The sequence below is a fragment of the Canis lupus genome, chromosome 12 (genome assembly GCF_011100685.1).
Source record: "Canis lupus familiaris isolate Mischka breed German Shepherd chromosome 12, alternate assembly UU_Cfam_GSD_1.0, whole genome shotgun sequence".
Taxonomy (NCBI): domain Eukaryota; kingdom Metazoa; phylum Chordata; class Mammalia; order Carnivora; family Canidae; genus Canis; species Canis lupus.
Window position 1 is genome coordinate 58,895,228 of NC_049233.1, and position 24,206 is coordinate 58,919,433.

Here is a 24,206-nt window from a genome sequence, read left to right on the forward strand (position 1 = left end):
ATAAAGTAAAACATTTAAAAAAAATGGATGTAAAGCTACCACATTTTGCTTGTATATTTACACTGATTTTAAGTTTTTGGGGCTATATACTCTTACACAATGGTTTGTTCACACCATCTTATCACTAACTTACTTTGTTTGTTCTCCCGAGAACATGTGGCATATCTACACTGTTGAGAAATGTCTTTCAGTGATTGGCTGGCACTTGGGTTTAGTTAGGGCTCTGGTAGCTTTATTCAACATAAAAGTCTTACATATCCTTGTGGCTCTTAAATACGTTGGCTGTACAGCTTATCTGTTAGATTTCTTAAAATAAGAAGCTTGTTACAATCTACTTTGGCTTTTTCTTTAGTGAATGCATAAGTGGATGTTGTTTGAGTGGGTGTATATGTATATATGTATGTATATTTGCTGTACCTAAGCAAATTGCAGTGGTAAGCAACAGTCAGAATGGGTTCATGCGTGGCTTGTGTAAGTGTTGCGTAAGGGCAAACTAGTACTTTTATGTCACTGCACACATCGCTGCCTACGTTGCATTCACTAAATGGCAGGTAGGAGGGCCCTTGTACGGTGGGGACGGCAACCTGATCAATGTGAGAGACTAAAGAAGCTTTATGCTATAACTTAATCTCTGTCATGGGAAAAGTAAAACTTATAAAGTTAATGAGTTCTAGACTTTAAGTAGCACTTGATTAATTTGTAACATTCTGAGGCGTTAAAACAAACCAAAATTAGTTTCTCACATTCCAGCGCTGTCTTTGGCCACTGAAGCTGTAGAAAAACCATTTCAGTAAATTTCCCTGATAGGGACCCAGTTTAGTTTCTGTGCCCTTCTGAAGTATTAATTAATGGTATAGTATACATTTTATAACAATATTTGAAAAATAATCTGGTATTTACCAAGCCAGGTCTAGATACATTAAGGAATAAGAAATATTTTCTTATTGCTCCATATTTTTATCTTTATTATATCAGATTACCTATTCCTTAGTCATTAATACACTAAAAAACTAAATGTGATATGTATGAATTTTTAAAAAAACTCAAATATATATAGTTTCTAATACTTATAATTTGTAGATTTATTAAAATTATTCAAACTGAGTAAATACTTTACTACTGTATTAAATAAATCTCTAAACTAAAAGACTGCTATAAAGTAGACTTATCTGTAATTTATAATGACCTCAAAGTTCAGTAAAATGTATACTAGGAATGAACTTAAAAACATTCCAGGTTGAAGAAAAAAGTAAAAAAAGCCCTTGGTTATAAAAGTTATGGGAAAATGATAAAATTAAGATCTAGTTAATTAAGCAATGATAAAATATTTATCCAACATGTACAAAATTTGCTCCATAAAGAAAAAGTATCAAATAATTTTATTGTAAGCAGATAACAAAAATGTAAATACTGATGGATATAATTGTAATTGCTCTATGTATGTAAGTTTCCTTTTAAGGCTTATGTGAGTGTATATGTCTGATTTGTATCAATGTCTTAAACTTAGGGACTATGTTTGGCCTTCAACCAATTAAGGCAAGCACAGAATCACTTGCAAAAAATAAATATGAACAAGAACAAAAACAAGAACAAGAACATCTTACTCTTTCCATTCTAAGAATGACCACCTGGTTGACAGCTGGATTTTAAGGGATCTTTCAATAGTGGATACCAGTAACTTTGTTATGCTTAAAATAATTTCAGTGGTAAGAATTCCATCAGAAACTTCTATTTCCCAGGATTTATAGCTAAGTCCTTAAAAAATGCTCTTTGATGAAACTTAAAAAAAAATTCCTCAGTTTTTGAGGATGTAATACAAATGTCTTATAGCTTAACAATATTTAGAAATTTCTCTTAAAAAATAAAATTTTGAGGCTGTCATGCTTGAATTCTAAAAGAGAATAAGTGAAATTAGTAGCAATATGTAGTATTTGGGTACAGTTAAATGTCACACTTTCCGATCTATTTTTAAAAGCTAAACAAGTTTTCTTATTATCTTGCTTTTGCCTTTAAAACTTCACATATTTATTATTGGCTTTCTTTATAATTTGCCTTTCTACAGGCTGTGAGATTCTATTACACACAAAACAAACAAATGGAAATACTAGAACAAAAATATAACCCAAAGTGGAAACATTAAAACACTTCTATTTAATGTCTACTGAATATTCTTCTTCCAGGAGTTAGTAAAAAAAAAAAAAGAAAAAAAATATACACAAAAAGTTAAACAAATCTATAAGTGAAATATCAAAACAGGCCAATATACAGGAAATAATCACAATACATGAGTGACTGACAAATGGGTGAAATAAATGCTGGTGTCCTGAACTTAGAAAAAGTAGTAATAACTGCTAATTCTGAATTATGGAATATTTTAAGAGGGAGCTAAAGCAAGATGGGTGGATGAATGTTAGAGACACATTGTCCAGGTGGGAATCATAAGCAAAGGTGTGAAGCTGAGTATATATTCAGTATGTTTAAAGGTGAGAGTAAGGTTCATCAGGAGAAAGGGGGAGGTGGATTTGCAAAAACCTAATGGATTGTATGGTAAAGAGGAAGGCCTTGATAACTAGGTTAAGGAAACAATGCTTTTTAATTAAGTTTAGATTTTTAAGGGCAGAAATGGTCCTTTAAACCAGATAAACTGGCAGGGATGAGTTGGGTGGATTAAAGAGGAGGGAGAAACTAAAGTAAGATGATCAGTTAGGAGACTGTATAGGAATGGAGTGATGAGAATCCAGACAGGAGCTGGTTATGGGGATATAATATTTAGCGTGGTGATTATAGTTAATAACACCATATTGCATATTTGAAAGTTGCTAAAGGTAGGCAGACTTTAAAAGTCATCACCAGAAAAAGTTTTCTATATATGGTAACAGATATAAACTAGAGATACTGTGGTGATCATTTCACAATATACACAAATACTGAATCATTATTTTGTACACCTTAACTAATATTGTATGTTGATTATACCTCAAATAAAAATGTTAAATTCTCTTTAAAATAGTAACTCTTGTGATCAAGGATTATAGTTTAAAAGGAGAAAATACTGAAAATGTTCTGTCACTATAGCTTTTTAATTTTCATTCAAACTGCATAATAAATGTTGAAGAAAGCAGTCTATTTTGATATATAAACAATTTATGGTTGGCATTAAGGAGGGCAATTTATCTCACACATTCACAGTTTGCAGAACTATGAGGTAGGTACAGGAAGAGGAGCCAGTTAACTATAAGAAAAAGAACCTGATAAAATGTGAAAGTGCATTCTTAAAAATAAAGAGATTATTAACAAGAAGTAAATGATGTTGTCAAATGTTGTCAAAATATCAAAGATATGAAGGATATCAAAGCACTGGGTAATTAGGACCTCTGAAGAAGAGTTTAAACAAGAGTGATCCAGATTATAGGACATAAAGAATGAACAGATGGAAAAGAAATGGAAATAGGTTGAGATACTGATTTTTATTTTGTCAGTGAATGGAAGAAAGGAAATAAGATGGTAATTTGAGGAGGATGGTAAAACCCAATAAAGGTTTCTTCTCCCCAGACTATGGTAACTACATGTTTAGGAGTGCATTTTTTAAGCTAAAAAAGTTATTTTAAAATTTCAAGAAACAGTATCAAGAGAACTACTGAGAAAATTCTACAAGAAAGGGGGAAAACCAATGAGTAGTAGAGCTATCTTGTGAGAACCAATGGCTACCCATTCTATGGATATATCGCATTTTGTTTATCTAGTCATTGGTAAATGGACATCTACTCATTTCTACTTTTTGGCTATTATGAATAATGCTGCTACGGACATTTGTGTACAGGTTTCCGTCTGAAATTTTTCAGTCCCTTTGGGTATATATCTAGGAATGAAAACGGTGTGTCACATGGTAATTCTGCTTAACATTTTGAAGAACAACCAAACTTTTTTTCCCAAAGTGGCCACACCATTTTACATTTCCACTAGCAAGGTATGAGCATTCCAAGTTCTCCATATCAACTAACATTTGCTATATAGTCGGTCCTTTTGATAATAATGACCCTCATGGGTATGAATTGGTTTTGATTTGCATTTCCCTAAAAACTATTGATGTCAAGCATCTTTTTACGTGCTTACTGGCCATTTGTACATCTTTGGTGAAATGTCTATTCAGATCATTTGCCCATTTTTTAATGGAGCCACCTATTTATTATTGAGATAAAAAGTTCTTTATATTTTCTAGATGTAAGTGCTTTATCAGATATATGATTTGCAAAGTTTTCACTCAATGGGTTATTTTCTCACTTTTCTGATGGTATCATTTGCAGCACAAAAGCTTTATTGATAAAGTCCAATCTGTCCACTTTTTCCTTTTCTTTCTTGTTTGCACTTCTGGTGTTTTACCTAAAATGCCATCACCTAACCCAGGAAGAGGAAAATTTACAACTATGTTTTTTTTCCCTAAGAGTAGTATAGCTTTAGCTTTTACATTTAGGTTTATGATCAATTTAGAGTTAATTTTTGTGTATGGTGTGAGGAAGGAGTCCAGCTTTATTCCTTTATATGTATATATCCAATTATCTCAATAGTTTTTATTGAAAAGGTTATTTGTTACTCCATTTTACTCTCCTGGCACCATGGTATTAATCGGTCATACGTACACATTTATTTCTGCACTTCTGGTTCTATTTCATTCATCTATATGTCTATCCTGTGGCCACTTCCACACTATTCTGATTATACTCACCTTGTAGTAAGTTCTGAAATCAAGAAATGTGAGTCCTCTAATTTTGCTCTTATTTTTCAAGATTGTTTTGGCTATTACGGGTTGCTTGCATTACCATACAAATCATAGTACAAACTTCTCAATTTCTACCAAAAAGTCATTTGGGATTCTGACAGGGATTTTGTTGAATCTGTAGATGATTATGGAGAGTACTGCCACCTAGCAATAGTAAGTTTTCCAATTCACAAACATGAGATATCTCATCACTTATTTAGATCTTCAGTTTCCTTCAACAGCGTTCAACTGTTAAACTTATTCCTTGGTTAAACTTATTCCATATTGTTCATTTCTAGTGTATATCTATACAAATGATTTTTGTATATTGATCTTGAATCCTGAAACCTTGCTAAGCTTGCTTTTTAACTCTAATAGTACTTTGATAAATTCTTAGGCTTTTCTATATAGAAGGTCATTTCATCTGCAAATAAAAATAATTTTACTTTTCTTCCAAATTGGATGCCTTTAATATTTTTTCTTCCTAGTTGCCCTAGTTTGAGTCTCTGGTACAATGTTGAATATAAATGGTTAGAATGGACATAATTTGCTTTGTTCCTGACCCTGGAGAGAAAGTATCCAGTTTTTCATCATTTAACATGATGCTAGTTGTGGGTTTTTTTCTAAGTGTTTTGTCAGATTGAGAAAGTTCTCTACTTACCTTATTGAGGTCATGTGTTCATCATGAAAGGGTGTTGGATTTTGATAAAATTTTTCCTGTGTTTATTGAGATGATGATGTGATTTGTGCCTTTTTTTTCCTATTAATAGGTGAATTACATTAATTGCCTTTTGGAAGTTAAATCAACTCTGCGTTCCCAGGATAGATTCCACTGGGTCATGGTGGTGTATAATCCTCTTACTTGCTGCTAGATTTGGATTGCATTGTGTTGAGGAATTTTGTATTCATTCACAAGGAACATTAGTCTGTACTTTTCTTGTGATGTCCTCATCTGGTTTTGGTGTAAGGGTAACACCGACCTTATAGAAAGAGTTGAGAGGTGTTCTTGCTCTTATATTTTTGAAAGAAATAGTATAAGATTGGTAATAACTCTTAGAACATCTGGTAGAATTCACATCTCTGCCTGGCCTTTTTTTAGTGAGAGGTTTTAAAATTAATAATTCAAATTCTTTCCTTGTTGTGTGTGTGTGTGTGTGTGTGTATTCCTTCTTGGGTCAATTTTGATAGTTTGTGTCTTTTTTGGAATTGTCAATTTCACCAATGTTATATAATTGTTTGGCATGCAGTTATTTATAACATTCCCTTATACATTTGTGGTGACTTGAATATCCTATTTTATTAGTTTAGCTAAAGATTTGTCAATTTTGTAGACCATTGCAAAGAACCAACCAGCTTTTGGTTTTATTGATTCTTTTCCTGTTTTCTTATTGCCCTTTTGATTTCAACGCTAATTTTTATTCTGTTTCCTTCTGCTTGCTTTTCTCTTTTTCAACCAGAAGGTTAGGTTATTAATTTGAGATTTTCCTTAATATAGGCATTAACAATTATGAATTTCCAAAAAATCCTTTAGTTCCATCTCATAAATACTGATATAGTGTATTTTTCTTTTCATTCATCTGAATGTATTTTCTAATTTTTGTTGTGATTTTTTCTTTGACCCACTGGTTATTTAGAAGTGTGTTGTTTACTTTCTACATTTGTAAATTTCCTAAATTTCCTTTAGTTATTGATTTATACTTTGATTCCACTGTGGTCAGAGAGCAGTTTTTACGATTTCAATCCTTCTAAATTTACTGAGGTTTGTTTTAAGGACCATTAGATGGTCTATTTAAAAGAATGTTAGAGTGCACGAGAGAAGAATATGTATTTATTTTGCTATTGTTGAGTGGAATATTATTAGGTTTAGTTGGTTTATAGTATTCATATCTCCTGTATTCTTAATTTAGTTGTTCTACCATTATTAAAAGTTCAGCTTTGAAGTCTCCATCTATTATTGTTGAACTATTTCTCTCTTTAATTCTGCCAGCTTTTGCTGTATGAGACATTGATTTTTGACATGTTTTTAATTGCTCTATCTCCTGGTGAATTGACTCTTTATTGAAGTATAATTAACAGTGTTATATTGGTTTGGTGCAGAGTGATTCAACAATTCCATATATTATTCAATGCTCTTCATGATAAGTGTATCCTTAATCCCCTTTTTCTATTTGATCCATCCTGGCCCTCCACTAATCTCCCCTCTGGCAAACACCAGTTTGTTCTTTATATGTAAGAGTCTGTTCTTTTGTTTGTTAATTTTGTTTCCTAAATTCCACATGAATGAAATCATACAGTATTTGTCTCTGACTTATTTCACTTAACATTACACCTCTAGGTCTAACACATCCTAGGACAGGTCTTTCACATCCTTGGTTAAATTAATTCCTAGAGTTTTTGTTATTTTTGGTGCAACTGTAAATGAGATTTTCTTGCAAATGGCAAGATCTCAGATATTTTTTGTGGCTGAGTAATATTCCATCGTGTGCCTGTGTATACATAATATATACACACAATGGAATATATACCACATCTTCTTCATCCATTCATCTATCAGTGGACATTTGGGTTGCTTCAGTATCTTGGATATTGTAATGAATGCTGTGATAAATGTAGGGGTTCAAATTAGTGTTTTCATTTTCTTTGGGTAAATACCCAGTACTGGAATTATTGGATCACATGGTAATTCTATTTTTAAGTTTTTGAGGGATGTCTATACTGTTTTCCACAATGGCTACACCAGTTTGCATTTCCATCAACAGTGTGCATGAGGTTTCTTTTTTGTCCACATCCTTGCTATTTCTTATTATATCTTATCTTTTTGATTATAGCTATTCTGACAGGTGAAAGGTGATATCTCATTGTGGTTTTGATTTGCATTTTTCTGATGATTAGTGAGGTTGAGTGTTTTGTCATGTTTCTGTTGGCCATTTGTTTTTGTTTTGTTTTGTTTTTTTTTGGAAAAATGTTTATTCAGGTTTTCTGTCCATTTTTAATTGATTATTTACTTTTTAGGTGCTGAGTTGTAAGCTCCTTACATATTTTGTATATTAACTTCTTTTCAGATATAACATTAGGAAGTATCTCCTCCCATTCAGCAGGTTGCCTTGTCATTTTGTTGATGGTTTCCTTCTCTGTGCAAAAGCTTTTTATTTTGGTATAGCCCCAATAGTTTGTTTTTGCTTTGCCCCTTGACTGAGGAGGAGACATACATAAAAAAATGTTTCCATAGCTGATGTCAAAGAAATTATGGAGTATGTTTTCTTCTAGGAATTTTATGGTTTTAGATCTCACATTTAGCTCTTTAAATCATTTTGAATTTATTTCTGTGTATCATGTCAGGAAGTGGTCTGGTTTTCCCAGAACCATTTGTCAAAGAGATTGTCTTTTCCCCACTGCATATTCTTGCCTCCTTTGTTGTAGACTGACTGTAAGCATAGGTTTATTTCTGGGTTCTCTATTCTGTTTATCTGTGTGCCTACTTTTATGCCAGTATCATGCTGTTTTAATTACAACAGCTTGGTAATATATCTTGAAATCTGGGATTGTGATACCCTCCAGCTTTGTACTTCTTTCTCAAGACTGCTTTGGCTATTTGAGGCCTTTGGTGGTTTCATACAAATTTTAGGATTATTTGTTCTACTTCTGTGAAAAATGTTGTTGGTACTTTGATAGGCATTGCATTAAATCTGCAGATTGCTATGGACATTTTAACAATATTGGTTCAATCTATGAGCACAGAATATTTTTCCATTTGTGTCGTCTTCAATTTCTTTCATCAACGTTTTCCAGTTTTCAGAGGACAGGTCTTTCACATCCTTGGTTAAATTAATTCCTAGAGTTTTTGTTATTTTTGGTGCAACTGTAAATGAGATTTTCTTAATTTCTCTAGTACTTCATTATTAATGTATAGAAATGCAACAGAGTTCTGGGCATTAATATGTCCTCCAACTTTACTGAGTTCGTTTATCAGTTCTAGTAGTTTTTTGGTTGAGTCTTTATGATTTTCTACATATAGTACCATGTCATCTGCAAATAGTGAAAGTTTTATTCCTTCCTGATAGATAAATTTTATTTCTTTTTCTCATCTGATTGCTGCAGCTAAGACTATGCTGAGTAAATTAGTGGCAGTGGACATCCTTGTTTTTTGATGTTTTCTTGAAAAACAAGAAAAGCTTTGTTTTTCACCACTGTGATGTTTGCTATGCTTTTTTTTTTTTTACATGGCTTTTACTATGCTAATTATGTTCTCTCTAAACCTACTTTATTGAGAATTTTTATCAAGAATGTTGTACTTTGGGATGCCTGGGTGGGTGGCTCAGTGGTTGAGCATCTGTCTTTGGCTCAGGGTGTGATCCTGGAGTCCTGGGATTGAGTCCTGTGTCGGGCTCTCTGCATGGAGCCTGCTTCTCCTCTCTCTCCTATGTCTCTGCCTCTCTCTCTCTGTGTCTCTCATGAATAAATAAATAAAAAAAATTTTAAAAAGAATGTTGTACTTTGTCAAATGCTTTTTCTGCATTTATAGACATGATCTTTTATTCTTTCCTTTGTTAATGTGAAGTGTCATGTTGACTGATTTGCAAATATTGAATCATCCTTGCATCCCAGGAATAAATACCACTTGATTGTCATGAATTATTTCTAAAACATATTGTTGGATTAAGTTTGCTAATATTATGTTGTGAATTTTTGCATCTATGTTCATCAGAGATATTGATTTATAGTTTTCTTTTCTGTAGTGTTTTTGGTTTTGGTAATGCTAGCCTCACAGAATGAATTTTGAAGTTCTGAATTGAGTCTTTTCTTATAACATTATCATGAGAAATTATAATAATAAAGTTTATTATAAAATGCTCCCTTTTGTGTCTACTGATTTTTTTTTTGTTTTAAACTCTTTTTTTTGTCTGATATTGGTATAACCACTAACATTAGTATACTACAGTCCAGCCTTTTTATGGTTACTGTTTGCATGGTGTATCTTTTCTATCTTTTTATTTTTAACCTATTTGTATTTTTAATTGTAAGGTATGTTTCCAGTAGATAGCATGTAGTTGCATCTTGTTATTTTGTTCAGTTTGATAACCTCTGCTTTTTTATTGTATTATTTACTCCATTCATATATAATATTATTATTGATATGGTTGGATTATATCCACCATCTTTCTTTTTATTTGTCATGTCTTTCTTGTTCCTCTCTTCCTCTTTTACTGCCTTCTTTTACATTACGTAAGTATTTTCTAGTGTAACATTTTAATTCCTCTAATGATTTTGTACACTCTGTATTTTATTTTCTTAGTACCTGCTCTAGGGTTTAAAATACGCATCTTATCTTATTAAAATCCCTTCTGGATTTGTACTAAATAACAATGAGATGCCAAGAAATTATTCCTATATAGTTCTATTTTCTCCTTCTCTCTTTTTATTACTATTATTCTTATACATGTTACATCTATATAGGTTGTAAACTAAAAACCATATTGTAAGTTATTACTTTATAATAACTTCATTTTGTTATAGAGGTTTACAGAATAAAGAAGAGCATAATAATTCATATGTTTGTTATATTAATGTTCTTAAGCATGAACTACCCTACATTTTGTTTCAAATAAAGTGAGTGGAATTCTTTCTTCTGGTTCTTCTTCTTCTAGGCAGAACTTATGTGCTACTATACAGAGAAGAGTTGTGGGTGGGCTTAGTGGCCCACTTCTTTCAGAGTACATTGGTGCTCTAAGAATGCTCTATCATCTGTCCAATGAAACTATGTCCCCGGTCTTCTCAGTTTGGCTCTCTCGGCATGGAACCTGTACCCTATATGTGAACTAGACAGGAGTGATCAGTCTCCTATTTTTGGTTTGCCATGTCTGAGGTACAGCTTCTAACCAGTCTGGGCTGGGTGGAGAAAAAAACAGATTATCCCTCTTGGCCAAAATTGCTTGAAAAAGAGTTTCTGCAGTACACATTTGGTGGTGGTGGTATGGGAGAGAAGCTGAGAGTTGCCAATTGCCTGCCCATTGGAGATGAAAATATAGCTTAGAATGGAGAGGCAAAACCATCTTTTTGACTGCAAATGCCTTCAACAAAACTTCTGTCATATCTTGCGCTGTGGCAGGGACATGAATAGTGAAGCTCAAATCCACAACCTTTCACTCTTTTTACTGAGATTTAGAAGATTTTCTTGAATAGGTGTTCTCCATTTGCTGTATGCCCTTAGGACAACTTTTGGAGACTTTGTAAAAAGAGAATAACGCTCTAAGTGTTAAATGGGTTCCCCTATAGAAAGGGTCTGCTGCACTTCTCAACTGCTATCCAGTCTTCTACAGCTTTACATTACTACAATAAACCAAAATATAAACTACACATCTAAAAGATGCCACTTTTGAGAAAAGAGATGAATTATTTAGTATTTACTCCTATTCCCCTTACAGGGACAATAAGGTGTTCTTGAAAGTACCCCAATTTTGGAATCAGAACTGGGGTGAATCCTGCTTCTGCGACATGTTCTTGTAGACTTTCTTAAAGTTTGAGAGCCTCAAATTTCTCTACAAAACAGGATAATATCTACTCTAAAGGGTTCTGTTATATTTTGAGAAGAAAATGAGATAAGATATATATAGCACAGTACTTGGTAGATCGTAGGCATTTTTTATTTTGAGTGAAAATGGGTGCTGCCTTTATGGTCAACCAACCTTTGAGAAAATGGAAAAAAGGTAGTCTCTTTAACAAATAGCATTGGGAAAACTGGACAGTGACAAGCAGAAGAATGAAACTGGACCACTGTCTTATATCATACACAAAAGTAAATAAAAAATGGACGAAAGACCTTAATGTGAGACAGGAAACCATCAAAATCCTAGAGGACAACATAGGCAGCAACCTCTTCGACTTTGGCTGTAGCAACATATTTGACATGTTGCCAGAGGGAAGGGAAACAAAAGCAAAAATGAACTATTGGGACTTTATCAAAGTAAAAAGCTCTTGCACAACAAAGGAAACAATCAGCAAAACTAAAAGGCAGCCTACAGAATGGAAGAAGATATGTGCAAAAGACATATCTGATAAAGAGTTAATATCCAAAATCTATAAAGAATTTATCAAGGGGTGCCTAGGTGGCTCAGTCAGTTAAGCATCTGACTTGATCTCAGCTCAGGTCTTGATCTCAGGTTCTTGAGTTCAAGCCCTGTGTTGGACTCTACACTGGGTGTGAAGCCTACTTAAAAAAAAAAAAAAAAAAGGAACTTATCAAATGTAACACCCAAAAAACAAATAATCCAGTTAAGAAATAGGCAGAAGATATGAATAGACACTTTTCCAAAGAAGACACCCAGATGACTAATAGACACATTAAAAGATGCTCAACATCATTCATCATCAGGGAAATATAAATTAAAACCATGATTAGATACCACTTCACACCTAGAATGGCTAAAATTAACAACACAAGAAGCAATAGATGTTGGCAAGGATGCAGAGAAAGGGGGAACCCTCTTGAACTTTTGGTGGGAATGCAAAGTGGTACAGCCACTCTGGAGAACAGTATGGAGGTTCCTCAAAAGTTAAAAATAGAACTACCTTACAACCCAGCAATTGTACTATAAGGTATCTATCCAAAGACAGATATTTATAAATTATAATGTTTATAGATTATAAACATTGCACCCCAATGTTTATAACAGCATTATCAATAATAGCCAAACTATGGAGAGAGCCTGAATGTCCCTTGACTGATGAATGGATAAAGATGTGGTATGTGTGAATGTATACATATATACATACATATATATGCACAATGGAATATTACTTAGCTGTCAAAAAGAATGAAATCTTGCCATTTGAATGAGATGGATAGAACTAGAGTGTATTATGCTAAATGAAATAAGTCAGTCAAAGAAAGACCAATATATGATTTCTGCCATGTGGAATTTAAGAAGCAAACAGATGAAAATATGGGAAGTTGTGGGGGAAACGAGGGAAACAAACCATAAGAGACTCTTAATGAAAGAGAACAAACTGAGGGTTGATGGAAGGAGGTGGGTGGGTGATGGCTAGATGGGTGATGGGCATTAAAGAGGGCACTTGCGATTAGCACTGGGCATTGCATATAAGTGATAAATCACTGAATTCTACTTCTGAAACCAGTATTTCACTGTATGTTAATTGACTAATATTTAAATAAAAATTAAAAAAAAAAAGAAAAGAAAAATGAGTTCTGCCTACCATCTGGAGTTTGAACTATTTCTGAGGAGTTGGAGCAGATCACTTGTTAACAGAAAGGTCCTACTTTTCAGGATAGATGTACATTGAGATGATTTAGTTAGCCATGAGATCATGAAGTAAACAAATGGTACACCAAGAATCATTTTACGTGCCCATACATCTATTCTGTTTTTCACTTTTAATACAGTATTCCACAAACTACATGAGATGTTTAATACTTTATTATAAAATAGGCTTTGTGTTAGATGATTCTGCCCAACTGTAGGCTAATGCTAGTGTTCTGAGCACATTTAAGGTAGGCTAGGCTAAGCTATGGTTCCTAGAGATACTAAATGCATTTTTGACTTAGGATATTTTCAACTTACGATTGGTTTATGAGGATGTAACCCTATTGTAAAACAAGGAAGATGTATCCCTTGTCATTAGTCAACAACATTGTCAGTCTAATTGTACAAAATTAATTCAACAATACAATGTAAAACAACAGAAAAATGATTGCAAAGTGAAACTAAACATCTTGGAAAAGATGCATTAATTCATCAATCAATGAAGGTGATGCTTGAATAACATACAAATCCATTGGCAAATGAGAGTCAGGCGAGTTAGACTGATGAACAATTGAAAAAGAAAAATAAGTAAGAATGATGACACTGTAAGTGCTCAGAAGCAAATGTTTTAAATATCAAAGTACTGAGACAGGTATTGTAAAAACTGATGTCCTAAGTATATCTCAGGAAAAATTATTTTCCTTATATTTATGTACTAAAAGTTAAACCCAAATTACAAGGCATTATACCTTGGTCCATATAATTATGTTAGAAAAACTATGTTCCTTCAAAAAATCATCACAAAATCAACTTGTTTCAGCTTTTCAAAGTTAGCAAATAACTGAAATAAAAGTTCAAATAATTTTGTTGAATATAAAAGTAAAAGTAAAAGAACTTGTCTTTACAGTCTTTTTAATTTTTAAGGCAAAATCTTCAATAAAACTTTCTTCTTTCTTCTCTTCACTTAGTATAAAATATTAGACTTCCTTTTAAGTAGATTCATTTAAGTAGCTTCTTCTAGGGACCAGTATTCTCAGTTCTCTAGTACTGCTTCTTTTTTGAATCTTCTAAACTTATTTACTGCAGTAATGTAACAAAGCTCCCAATTAGATTTGAATTCTATATCTTAAAAAAAATATAGAATTTAAAAACTCCTAATGTACAAGCCAGGTGAGTAATTCTATACATTTGTATGAAAATGCTCTGCTAAATCTGTTTCAACGACCTGAAAGTCTTAACAGTTTTCCAAGAGGGAGAATATGACACCACTGGTAAAATTCTGAATTTCAAGGTACAGTGGGGTATATAAATTTGCATATTTGAATATATGGTGGATATTTTCAAATGTATTTTAGAATTCTATCTGGACAGCATTATTAATACAAATGTAAACTTTAATTTTTTATAAATGGTTGTTCCTCAGGATAGTCTACCAGTATTAGTAAATTAAAAACAATAAAGAACGTAACATAATACTATAAAACTTGTAAAATAGGTCAGTGCTTATACAGAAAGCCTTCTAACGTTTTAGAAATTCTATTCCTAGATGTCAAATCAACAAACTCATCTCTGAAGTCCAGACTTCGGAAAATGGGACACCTGTACCATAGTATGGAGAGCAATCAGCCATACTGAGAGTCAGCCAAATTGACTGGATGGCAATATGGAGAGACAGCTCAGGATATTTTCCAAAATGCATTAGGTTTTATTGCTTTTATTCACTTAAGTAGAAAGTTTCTACTCTAAACTTTATTTAAATATCCTAAGGCAGCTTCTGATTTATTTGAAATGCAAAAATCTAGGTTCTCAGGGGGAAACTAACAGAAATGGTAGCTTGCATATGTCAGAGTACACATAAACTATTCTGTTATGAAGAAAAGTCTACATTAGGAAGAAAAATGTAGATATCCTTAAAATTTCAGAAAAATTCAGATATATATATTCTAATTTATTTTGCTTTGGAAATGTATTGCTTAAAATTAAGGAGTGATCCAACAACTAACTTCTATTTGGCTCTTGAAACAATTTTCCTATAGAGAATCAAATGTTTGCAAGGCCTATTTGAAAAAGACAAGTCTGAGTAAGTCATGGTGGACACATAAAATTAAGAGACTACATGCACCCCAATGTTCATAGCAGCATTATCTACAATAGCTACATTTTGGAAAGAGCCCAAGTGTCCACTGACTGATGAACGGATAAAGAAAATGTAGGGTGTGTGTGTGTGTCCCTCTCTCTCTCTATATATAACTCATCCATAAAAAAGAATGAAATCTTGTCATCTGCAACATGGATGGTGCTACTGAGTATTATGGTAAGCAAAATAAATCAGTCAGAGAAAGACAAATACCATAGGGTTTTATAAGTAGAATTTAAGAAAGAGAGAGAGAGAGAGAGAGAGAGAGAGAGAGAAATCAAGAAACAGATTCTTAACTATAGAGAACAAACTGATTGTTACCAGAGAGGAGGTATTTGGGAGGAGGATGGGGGAAATAGTTGATGAAGATTAAAGAGTGCACTTGTGGAGTGGTGCTATAGAAAAGTGCTGTATTGTACACCTAAAACTAATATTATACTGTACATTAACTGGATTTAAATAAAAACTTAAAAAATTAAGAGACTACAGATTTGTGTTTTTTTTCATGTCCTATTTAGGCTAGATACCATACTTAAAGATATCTGACTTTCCTTCTGAGTGGGACAGGTAACTGACAACAAGAGCTGTCTTGTGTGGTGCAAGTTTAAGATTACATTTATTAGCAGTCATTACTATTTCAAAAATTATTTAACAAATAGTTGTAGACTTCATTCTGACTCCTTAGTTCTCTAGTCCCTATGTGAGACTTGTTTACCCTATTCCATATTATAACCTCTGGCTATTTCCTCATAATTGGAAAGCCTTCCTCATTCTCACTACTAATCTTCCATTTCGTAGGAGAATCTTCTATGAAGTGTTAGTTTTTGATTTCTACTTAGCACTTTAAAATGTTTATCTTTGCTTAGCTTACAAGATGCTCTTGGTAGAAGAACAAGATTTAGACTTGTTATTAATAAAAATCCAAAGCTTAGCCAAAAGAAAGGTGTATGAAAGGTGACTAACATCACAGGAGGGTCTGATTTTAATATCCCAGATCATATGTCTTGCTCTTCAAAATAAACACAATGAGAGCTTATAAATTCATTTTAACAGGGCTTGGATCACTCAAAACATTTTGAAAGTCTTCTTTTGGTATTATTGGCAGAAAGGCTTCAGGAAGTACACTTATCTTGTAGTTATAACCAATTTTACTACCAAAAGTCATACTGCCTGACTTCATGAACAAATTTAGTCTTCTGACTTGGCTTCGAAAAATTTCCTGTCATTTTCTCAAAACAAAAGCAAATGTCCAAACAAAAAAAAAGTACCATTATTTTGGGCACAAAATGTTATCCATTAATCAAAAAGAAAATGTCATGTGCCTGAATCAAGTTATTACTTTTTGTAGTGAACTTAGTAAACAGTTTTTAAAGATAATCCTAAAACAGTTAATGAATGCATTAGTTCTGTCATGTTTATTTTAAAAGTCACTTAACTTTAGTTTGAAGCCTACATGAACTGCTCAAAAATATAAACATATGGATGCATCACACAATAAGATACAGGAAACAGGTGTCACATGGCAATTATAAATTGGGAGAATAAAAATAAACCACTGAAAAACAGCCTGAATATACAAAAAAACAAAACAAACAACCTTGCTAATCAGATAGCTAATGTTATATCTTCCTAATAATATATTTGAGTAGGTACTGTAGGCATCTAAGTTTGAGCCTGTTTAGGTAGAAAGCTTTCCTTTTGTTCATGTTTGTAAAAATTAAACGTTTTGTTATTAACTCATACAGTGAATTACTTTCTCATATTTAGAGTTACCAATATTTTGGCTCCGGGGCAAACTTTTAAGAAGTTATATTTAAAGGTAACAAAGAAAAATAGAAATTTTCAGTACCAGATGTCTGGGAAGATCCCATTTGGATTTGAGCTACTTAAATTTGCAATCATGTATTTATACATCTAACAGAGCTTCTGTTTCCCCCAGAATCAGAAAATTAACTAGCTTTGTAGCATCTTCCTTGATCTGCCACCCGTGCCCTGAGGATTAGAGACTCCACCTGAGCTTGTTTTACAAGCATAACAGAAAAAATTAATCTCTGCTGGCAGCGCTCCCACTGGGATACTGATGAATAATGATATCCCTCTTTTGCTGCCCTCTCAGTCCACTAGAAAAGCCACTCTAACCCAGCAACGTGGAAACTGCTGAAACCATTCCAGCTGTGGATTAGCAGGCAGTCAAGCATCCATCTGCTCTGTGTGAATCAAGAGAAAGCAAACAAGCATTCTTATGGCTAAAGTCATATTCAAACCCCATAATATCTTATAGGAATACATATATATGTATATATATTTGTATTTGTATCTCTCTTTATCTTCCTATCTCTTCAATAATAGGCAATCACATACTGTAAGCTAAATTAACCGAATTCCTCAATTTAGTTTGCATTTCCTGGTGCTTTAAACATTGGAAAACAAAGAACATGTTCAGAGGGTATAAAGTATAGCTCTTTTTCTTAATTGAAGTATAATTGACATACAATATCCTATTAGTCTCAGATGTACATCATAGTGATTTGATATTTTCATACATTATGAAATGATCCCCATGGTAAGTCTAGCTACCATCTGTCACCATACAAAGTTATTACAATATTATTGACTATATTCCCAATGCTATATGTTACATCCCCATGACTTCTTTATTTTATAACTGGAAGTTTGTACCACTTAATCCCCTTCACCTATTTTGCCTGACCTCCTAACTCTTCCTCCCTCTATTAACCAACAGCTCACTTCCTCTATGAGTTTGTTTCTGTTTTATTTTATTTTTTAGATTCCATAAATAGTGAAATCATATGGTATTTGTCTTTCTGTCTGACTTATTTCACTTAGCATGATGTCCTCTAGGTCCAGCTACATTGTCGCAAATGGCAAGAATAAGCTTTTAAATTTGCTATTCATATGGGGCAATTAACTTGAAATTAAGCTTCTAGAGTACAGCATGACATTATTTTACTCATATACACATTTCCAGGTTCTCAAATATAGCCACCAACTACTTGTTTCAAAAAGTAAGCCTGTTTAATCAGTTTCTAAGCAAGTGTTACATAAAGGATCTGTGGCCTTTAATTTCACTTAGCTTTACTTTACTGACACATTGATGTAACAAATATCTGTGGACTTTTGCCTTCTCCAAAAATGAAAGAACCACTGCTTATGGTTTACCAATAGCATTTCAAGTTTGAATGGATTCTTATCAGCTCTTTATTAGTGAACTCCCTAGCACTTGAACATGTCCATAATGTAATGGTGACTGATGTTTATGATGATGGCTCCAGGACTCTAAAAGATCTTTATGAGTCTTCTCAATCATCAAAGAAAAAAATTTTTCAGCAGAGGTCGAAAAGTATTTTGTAGCATTTAAGTTCTTTGAATTTTGAAATCCATATGATATATGTTTAGAAATTTTATTTAAAAAGATATTTTAAGTAATCATTACACCCTATTTCCAGTGAACAACAACAGCCACCACCACCACCTTACTCTGCTTTTAAGAACTGGTATTACCCACATCACTTTTCCTCTGATTTAAGTTGCTTTCATTGGTTATTTCAATGTCTTACTGATTCTTTCCTCTCTCACTTTTCTTCCTCCTTTACTGATTAAAACAGAAGAAGTCGTTCAGGGTTACACCACTTTCTGCATTTCAGTGCAGAAGAGCAATACGTTGCTGGCTCAGTCAATGGTTCTACAAGAGGAGAAGACACCTGTTTGGCATTTGTCTTACAAATTTGCTGACACTGTTAAATAAAATAACAGAAAATACCTATAAAGATGGCATTAAGGACCTAAATCTAATAAGTTGAAGCTGTATATATGGAAAATCCTCTTTTGCCAATTGAAATACTTTAAAACAGAGACCATCATGCTTCTGCCACACTGCATTATTCCCCTGAATTACAAACAAAGTAGTGAACAGAACATAAGAACATGTCGAATTTTACGTATGTGAGGAGCATGACACTTGTAAATCCCTCTTACCTCCCAGTTTTTTGTTTTTGTGGGTTTTCTTTTTAAGCAAAATGAGTAACTTTCTGACATAATCAAATTTCTGAGACATGCTTAATATTCTATTGGACTGTCAGCTGGAAAACATTGTAAAATAAATGGAGTCTTTTTTTTTTTAGAAGAATGTAATGTTAAAATAAAATGCAGATGGTATGAATACTACTACTGTAATAAAGATCATATCTATGCATTTTATTTGGTTGTAACAACAAAATTTTTTAGAATACATGTAAGCATGAGAATGGGGCACATCTATTTCTTTGGGCCGAGAAATCAAAAGATATTCAGCTTATAATGCATCACTGGAGAAAAAAAATCTTCTAGACTTCTGCCATATGTATAATGGCTCAGCATAAAAATATTCATGTTAGTCTTTCTCACAGTGGGAAGACTACAGTTTGCTAAGAATTATTAATCACTAGTTAGATCTTTTTCTTGGCAAAAACTATTCAGCTAGATGGTAAGTGATCCTCTGTCATCCGACAAGGCAAACATAAATATCTCAGTACTAGAATGTACACACAGTGCTATGTATAAACAAATCAAAACAAAAATCACTTGTCCACTGATCTCTTTCAAAAAACTTAAGTTTATAGTTAAGGGATTATGAATTATTTATTTTTTTTAAAAGATTTTATTTATTCATTCATGATAGACACAGAGAGAGAGAGAGGCAGAGACACAGGCAGAGGGAGAAGCGGGCTCCATGCAGGGAGCCCGACTCGGGACTCGGTCCCAGGACTCCAGGATCGTGCCCTGGGCCAACGGCAGGCGCCAAACCGCTGAGCCACCCAGGGATCCCCTTATTTATTTATTTATTTATTTATTTATTTATTTATTTATTTATTTATTTATTTAAAAGATTTTATTTATTTATTCATGAGAGACACAGAGAGAGAGAGAGAGGGAGAGACACAGGCAGAGGGAGAAGTGGGCTCCATGCAGGGAGCCTGACGTGGGACTCGATCCCAGGACTCCAGGATCACGCCCTGGGCTGAAGGCAGCGGTAAACTGCTGAGCCACCCAGGGATCCCTAAATTATTTATTTTTAAAGAGACAATTCTGGTGTTTTTAGAAAAGCTTTCCACTTTTTTTTTTTTTTGCTATTATAAATAATGCCGTGATGAACATCTGTGTACATGTATCTCAACAACATATTGTTTCCTTAGGATAGATTCTGAGAGATGGAATCACAACATCAGGTAGCAGAAAATTCCTAAGGATTTTTTATTTTTTAATTTGACAGATATTGTCAAATTTCTTTCTAGAAAGACTGGGCCACTGAAAACTCTATTAGTGCTGGAAATATCACAACCCACAACCCATTATGAGTAATATCCCTTTTGAATTTCCAACAATAGATTAAAAAATTGCTAATTTTTGTTCCAATTCATATTTCTTTGATCACTGAGAGGGTTGAAGGATGTTTTAAATATCTATTAAAATGAATTTCTTCTTCTGTAAATTATTTAATGCCCTCTTTTCACTTTATCATTGGAGCTATGGTTTTCTTTTTCAATTTTTTAATTAAAAAATTAAAATATATTACTCTTTTTGTCGATCAGAATTGTAACAAATACTAATACTTCAAACATTTATACATTTATGTAGGCAAATCAATCCATTTCCTTTTGTAATTTCTGTAATTCCTTTATGCTTTTTGTGTTTCTTCCCCTGTATGTCTTTGAAATTTTAACATTATTTTTGGCTTTGATCCTTAATTTGACTGAAATTTATTCTAATATATGCCATGAAATTAGAATCTAACTTGAATATATTTCCAAAACGTTATACAATTTGCTCAACAATACTTGTTGAATAAATCATCCCTTCACCAATGATTTTACGATTTTTTTTTTAATTTGGTCAGAGCTTTACACAAATAAGTGAGTCTTGACCAATGTGTGAAAACTACCCTGGCCTAGGTGGTGAAGGAGGTATTCCTGGCACATGGACTAGCATGAGCTCCATGGAGGAGCAAAAGGGGAAGAGCAGTTGAAGACTGGAGGCTATTCTAACTCCAACCTACACTGTAGCCAGACTCAGAACAATCTTGTAAAGCATAATAATGAACCTGCATTTATCTTGTAATTTTCATCTTTCAAGTAAAAGAGGTTAATGGTATTTGTCATATGTAGATATGATTTATGTAAATTATAATCTATCAACTACTAGTGCTTGTTATATCAAAATATTAATGAAAACAACAATAACAGATATGAATGACTATATCATATGATAGGCAATGTGTTGAGGCTTTACACACATTATTTTATTTATTCTTCTTTATTTTATAGAGGAGCATCAAACTTGGACAGATTAACTAACCCAAGATCACATATTTAGAAAATAGTGGAGTCATGTGTGACTCTGAAGCCCATGTTCTAAATAACCAAGAGTTTCATTGTACTCTAGACATACTAGCACAATTTATATTTTCAAATAGTTAATATCAAACTATAATTAATTACTTCTTAGACACAGGGCTATTCCCTTCCTAAAGGCAGGGACCATATCTTAATTATCACTGTCCTCTTTACCTAACACGGTAGGTGCTAAATAAATACTTGCTGGAACTACTGAAGATCTGTGTTTAAGAATATCTGTAGGATAGTAACAGATAAAGAATATATAAGCTTCCAAGAAGAGAAAATGAAGGACAAGAGTAAATGTAACCAGTAAGGGAGGCAAAGAAGAAACTGCAGAAAAGGGAAGAAGAGATTTAAAAAATGCAGAGTAATAGAAAGAATGGACATTTATTTCCTCACTAGAAAAAAAATGTAGTAGTGCTTTGTGTATTTATATATCAAAAATGTTTACTTTTGATAACCTGTATTTTGGAAATACCTGGACTTTAAATATGATTCTCCTGCCTCAAATATCAGATTAAATAATGTAATATTTGCCTACTTATTCAGGAAGAGAAACTATTAAATATCATAGCCCATTTTAGAGTTGGCATTACTAATGAACTAGATTAAATTGACCAGAGCTTTAACTGCAATTGAATGAAGAGAATTTTTCCAGATGAATATATGCCCAATAATATGACCAATTTGATTTGCCTGATTTTTCTCTCAGTCAGGATCCCAATGGCTTCCTGGCTGTTTTACAGCTTTCTGCTTAGTCCCAAAAGAAAGAACATTTTTCTTATTAATATAGCTTCCTCACAGATTTCAAGCCCAAGTTTCTAATTCAAAGAAGTGCTAATCCATTTGCAAAGCATCTTAGTGAAGGAGTAATCACCCAGCCATAATCACTATTACAAGTCATAATTACTTTATGAATTCTTTTAATTACTAAGTGGTTTTTAACAACTATAAATAGATGAACACTCTTAGCAACACAGACCTTGGTCTGGAAGCCGGGGTAATGTCTCATTAAAGAATTCTAGTGCTTTTTTTATTTGGAAGTAGGATGATGTGGCAGTGGGGAATCATTACTTTTACAGAATTTGTCACTCCCCTGTGGTACACTAAAACCCAAAGCCACGGCCTTCTAGTAAAATATTAACCTGGAGAAAAAGGAAGAGGGACCAAGGGAGTAGGGGAGTAGGGGCAAGAGCAAACTCAGAAAATGACACTGCCATCAAGGAAACCAACATCTCACAAATGAAGTTACCATATGTTCTTTTAAATAAGCAAAGATAAAACTAACTATATGGTAGATTAAGGGCAAAGCTGTACCCAGGATCATAAGAGAAATAAGACTCTGTATTCTTCTTTATTCCTCTAAATATGAATAACAAAATAAAAGGTTCCTTAGTGAATCCAGTAAGGCCAGCCCTTCTGATAGAGAGAGACCAAGTGTTCTGAACCCTTAAAACATGTAAAGGTATCTAGAGTATGACAGTTTTGAATGCAAAACAAAAGCAAAACAAAAACAAGTAAGAATCATAAACTAAAACATAGCACCAAACGAAAAAAAAAATCTACCTGGATCAAGGTCAGATATGTTTGAACATGTATCTTTTACCTTATTAGATCTTCACAGCAATGCTGTGATGGTAAGTAGGGCAGGTATGTTTGCACATTTTTTAATGAATGAGGAAACTGAGGTTAAGGGATTAAATGACCTGCCACTTACACAAAGAGGTTAAAATGGCCATGCTGAGATTTGAACCCATGTTTCCTAAATGCGAATGCCATATTCACTCTACCACACTATGGCTCCTTAGTCTATTAATGGCCTTTGCCCACATTCACAGGTCTTACCTCACCTCCTCAATTTCAGCTGATGACCTTGCTTCTTAGTTTAAAAAAAATTAAAGCAAACACAAATGGATTTCCTCATTATCCTACCACCTACTAACCTCCTTGCATCTATACTTCAATACTCTATCTTTTCTCTTGTTACAATGGATTAATTTGCTCTACCTAAGGCCAATTTTTCCACTTATGGGTTGATTCCTAGTTCCCTTTTGTCTTCTTAAGAATTTTGCTCTTTCTTGTAACTTTTTTTTTTTACATCACTATAAGATCATTTTTATCTACACATAAATATACTATTTCTTAAATTTAAAAAAAGGATATTGATTTTTATATACTCCCCCCCAGCTCCAGGTAAGAATTAGCTATATTACTATTATCCCTACTTCCTTAAATTTTTTTATTTTAAAGATTTTATTTATTCATGAGAGACACACACACAGAGAGAGAGAGAGAGAGAGAGGCAGAGACACAGGCAGACAGAGAGGCAGGCTCCACACAAGGAGCCTGACGTGGGACTTGATCCCAGGACTCCAGGACCACGCCGAAGGCAGGCACCAAACCGCTGAGCCATCCAGGGATCCCCTATCCCTACTTTCTTAAAACTCAGTCTCTCTTAAGTCCTTTCAAATAAAATAAGGATCTTGTCTTCTATTACTCTGCTGAGACTACTCATTAAAGACATCTAGGATCTTAATCTTATCAAGTCAAATGAGCAATCTTAGCTTTCATCCTCTCTGAATCAACAATCTTTAACTCAATTAATCACCATCCCCTTCTTGAGATATTCTTCCCCCCATGGCTTCCAGGGCAGTACATTCTCC

General features: G+C 33.3%; 1 protein-coding gene across 7 annotated transcripts in view; it reads right to left on the reverse strand.

Annotated features, from left to right (window-relative positions):
* Positions 1-24,206, reverse strand: part of ASCC3 (activating signal cointegrator 1 complex subunit 3) — a 336,407-nt gene that overhangs the window by 36,534 nt on the left and 275,667 nt on the right. The window contains exon 37 of one of the 7 annotated variants that reach the window (XM_038554810.1): positions 18,690-18,854. The exons of the other annotated variants lie outside the window; for them this stretch is intronic. Within the exon in view, the coding sequence (XP_038410738.1) occupies positions 18,846-18,854 (9 nt within the window). The 3' untranslated portion in view covers positions 18,690-18,845. Of the gene's footprint in view, positions 1-18,689; positions 18,855-24,206 lie in introns of those variants that run through there. 7 annotated transcript variants of the gene reach the window in all.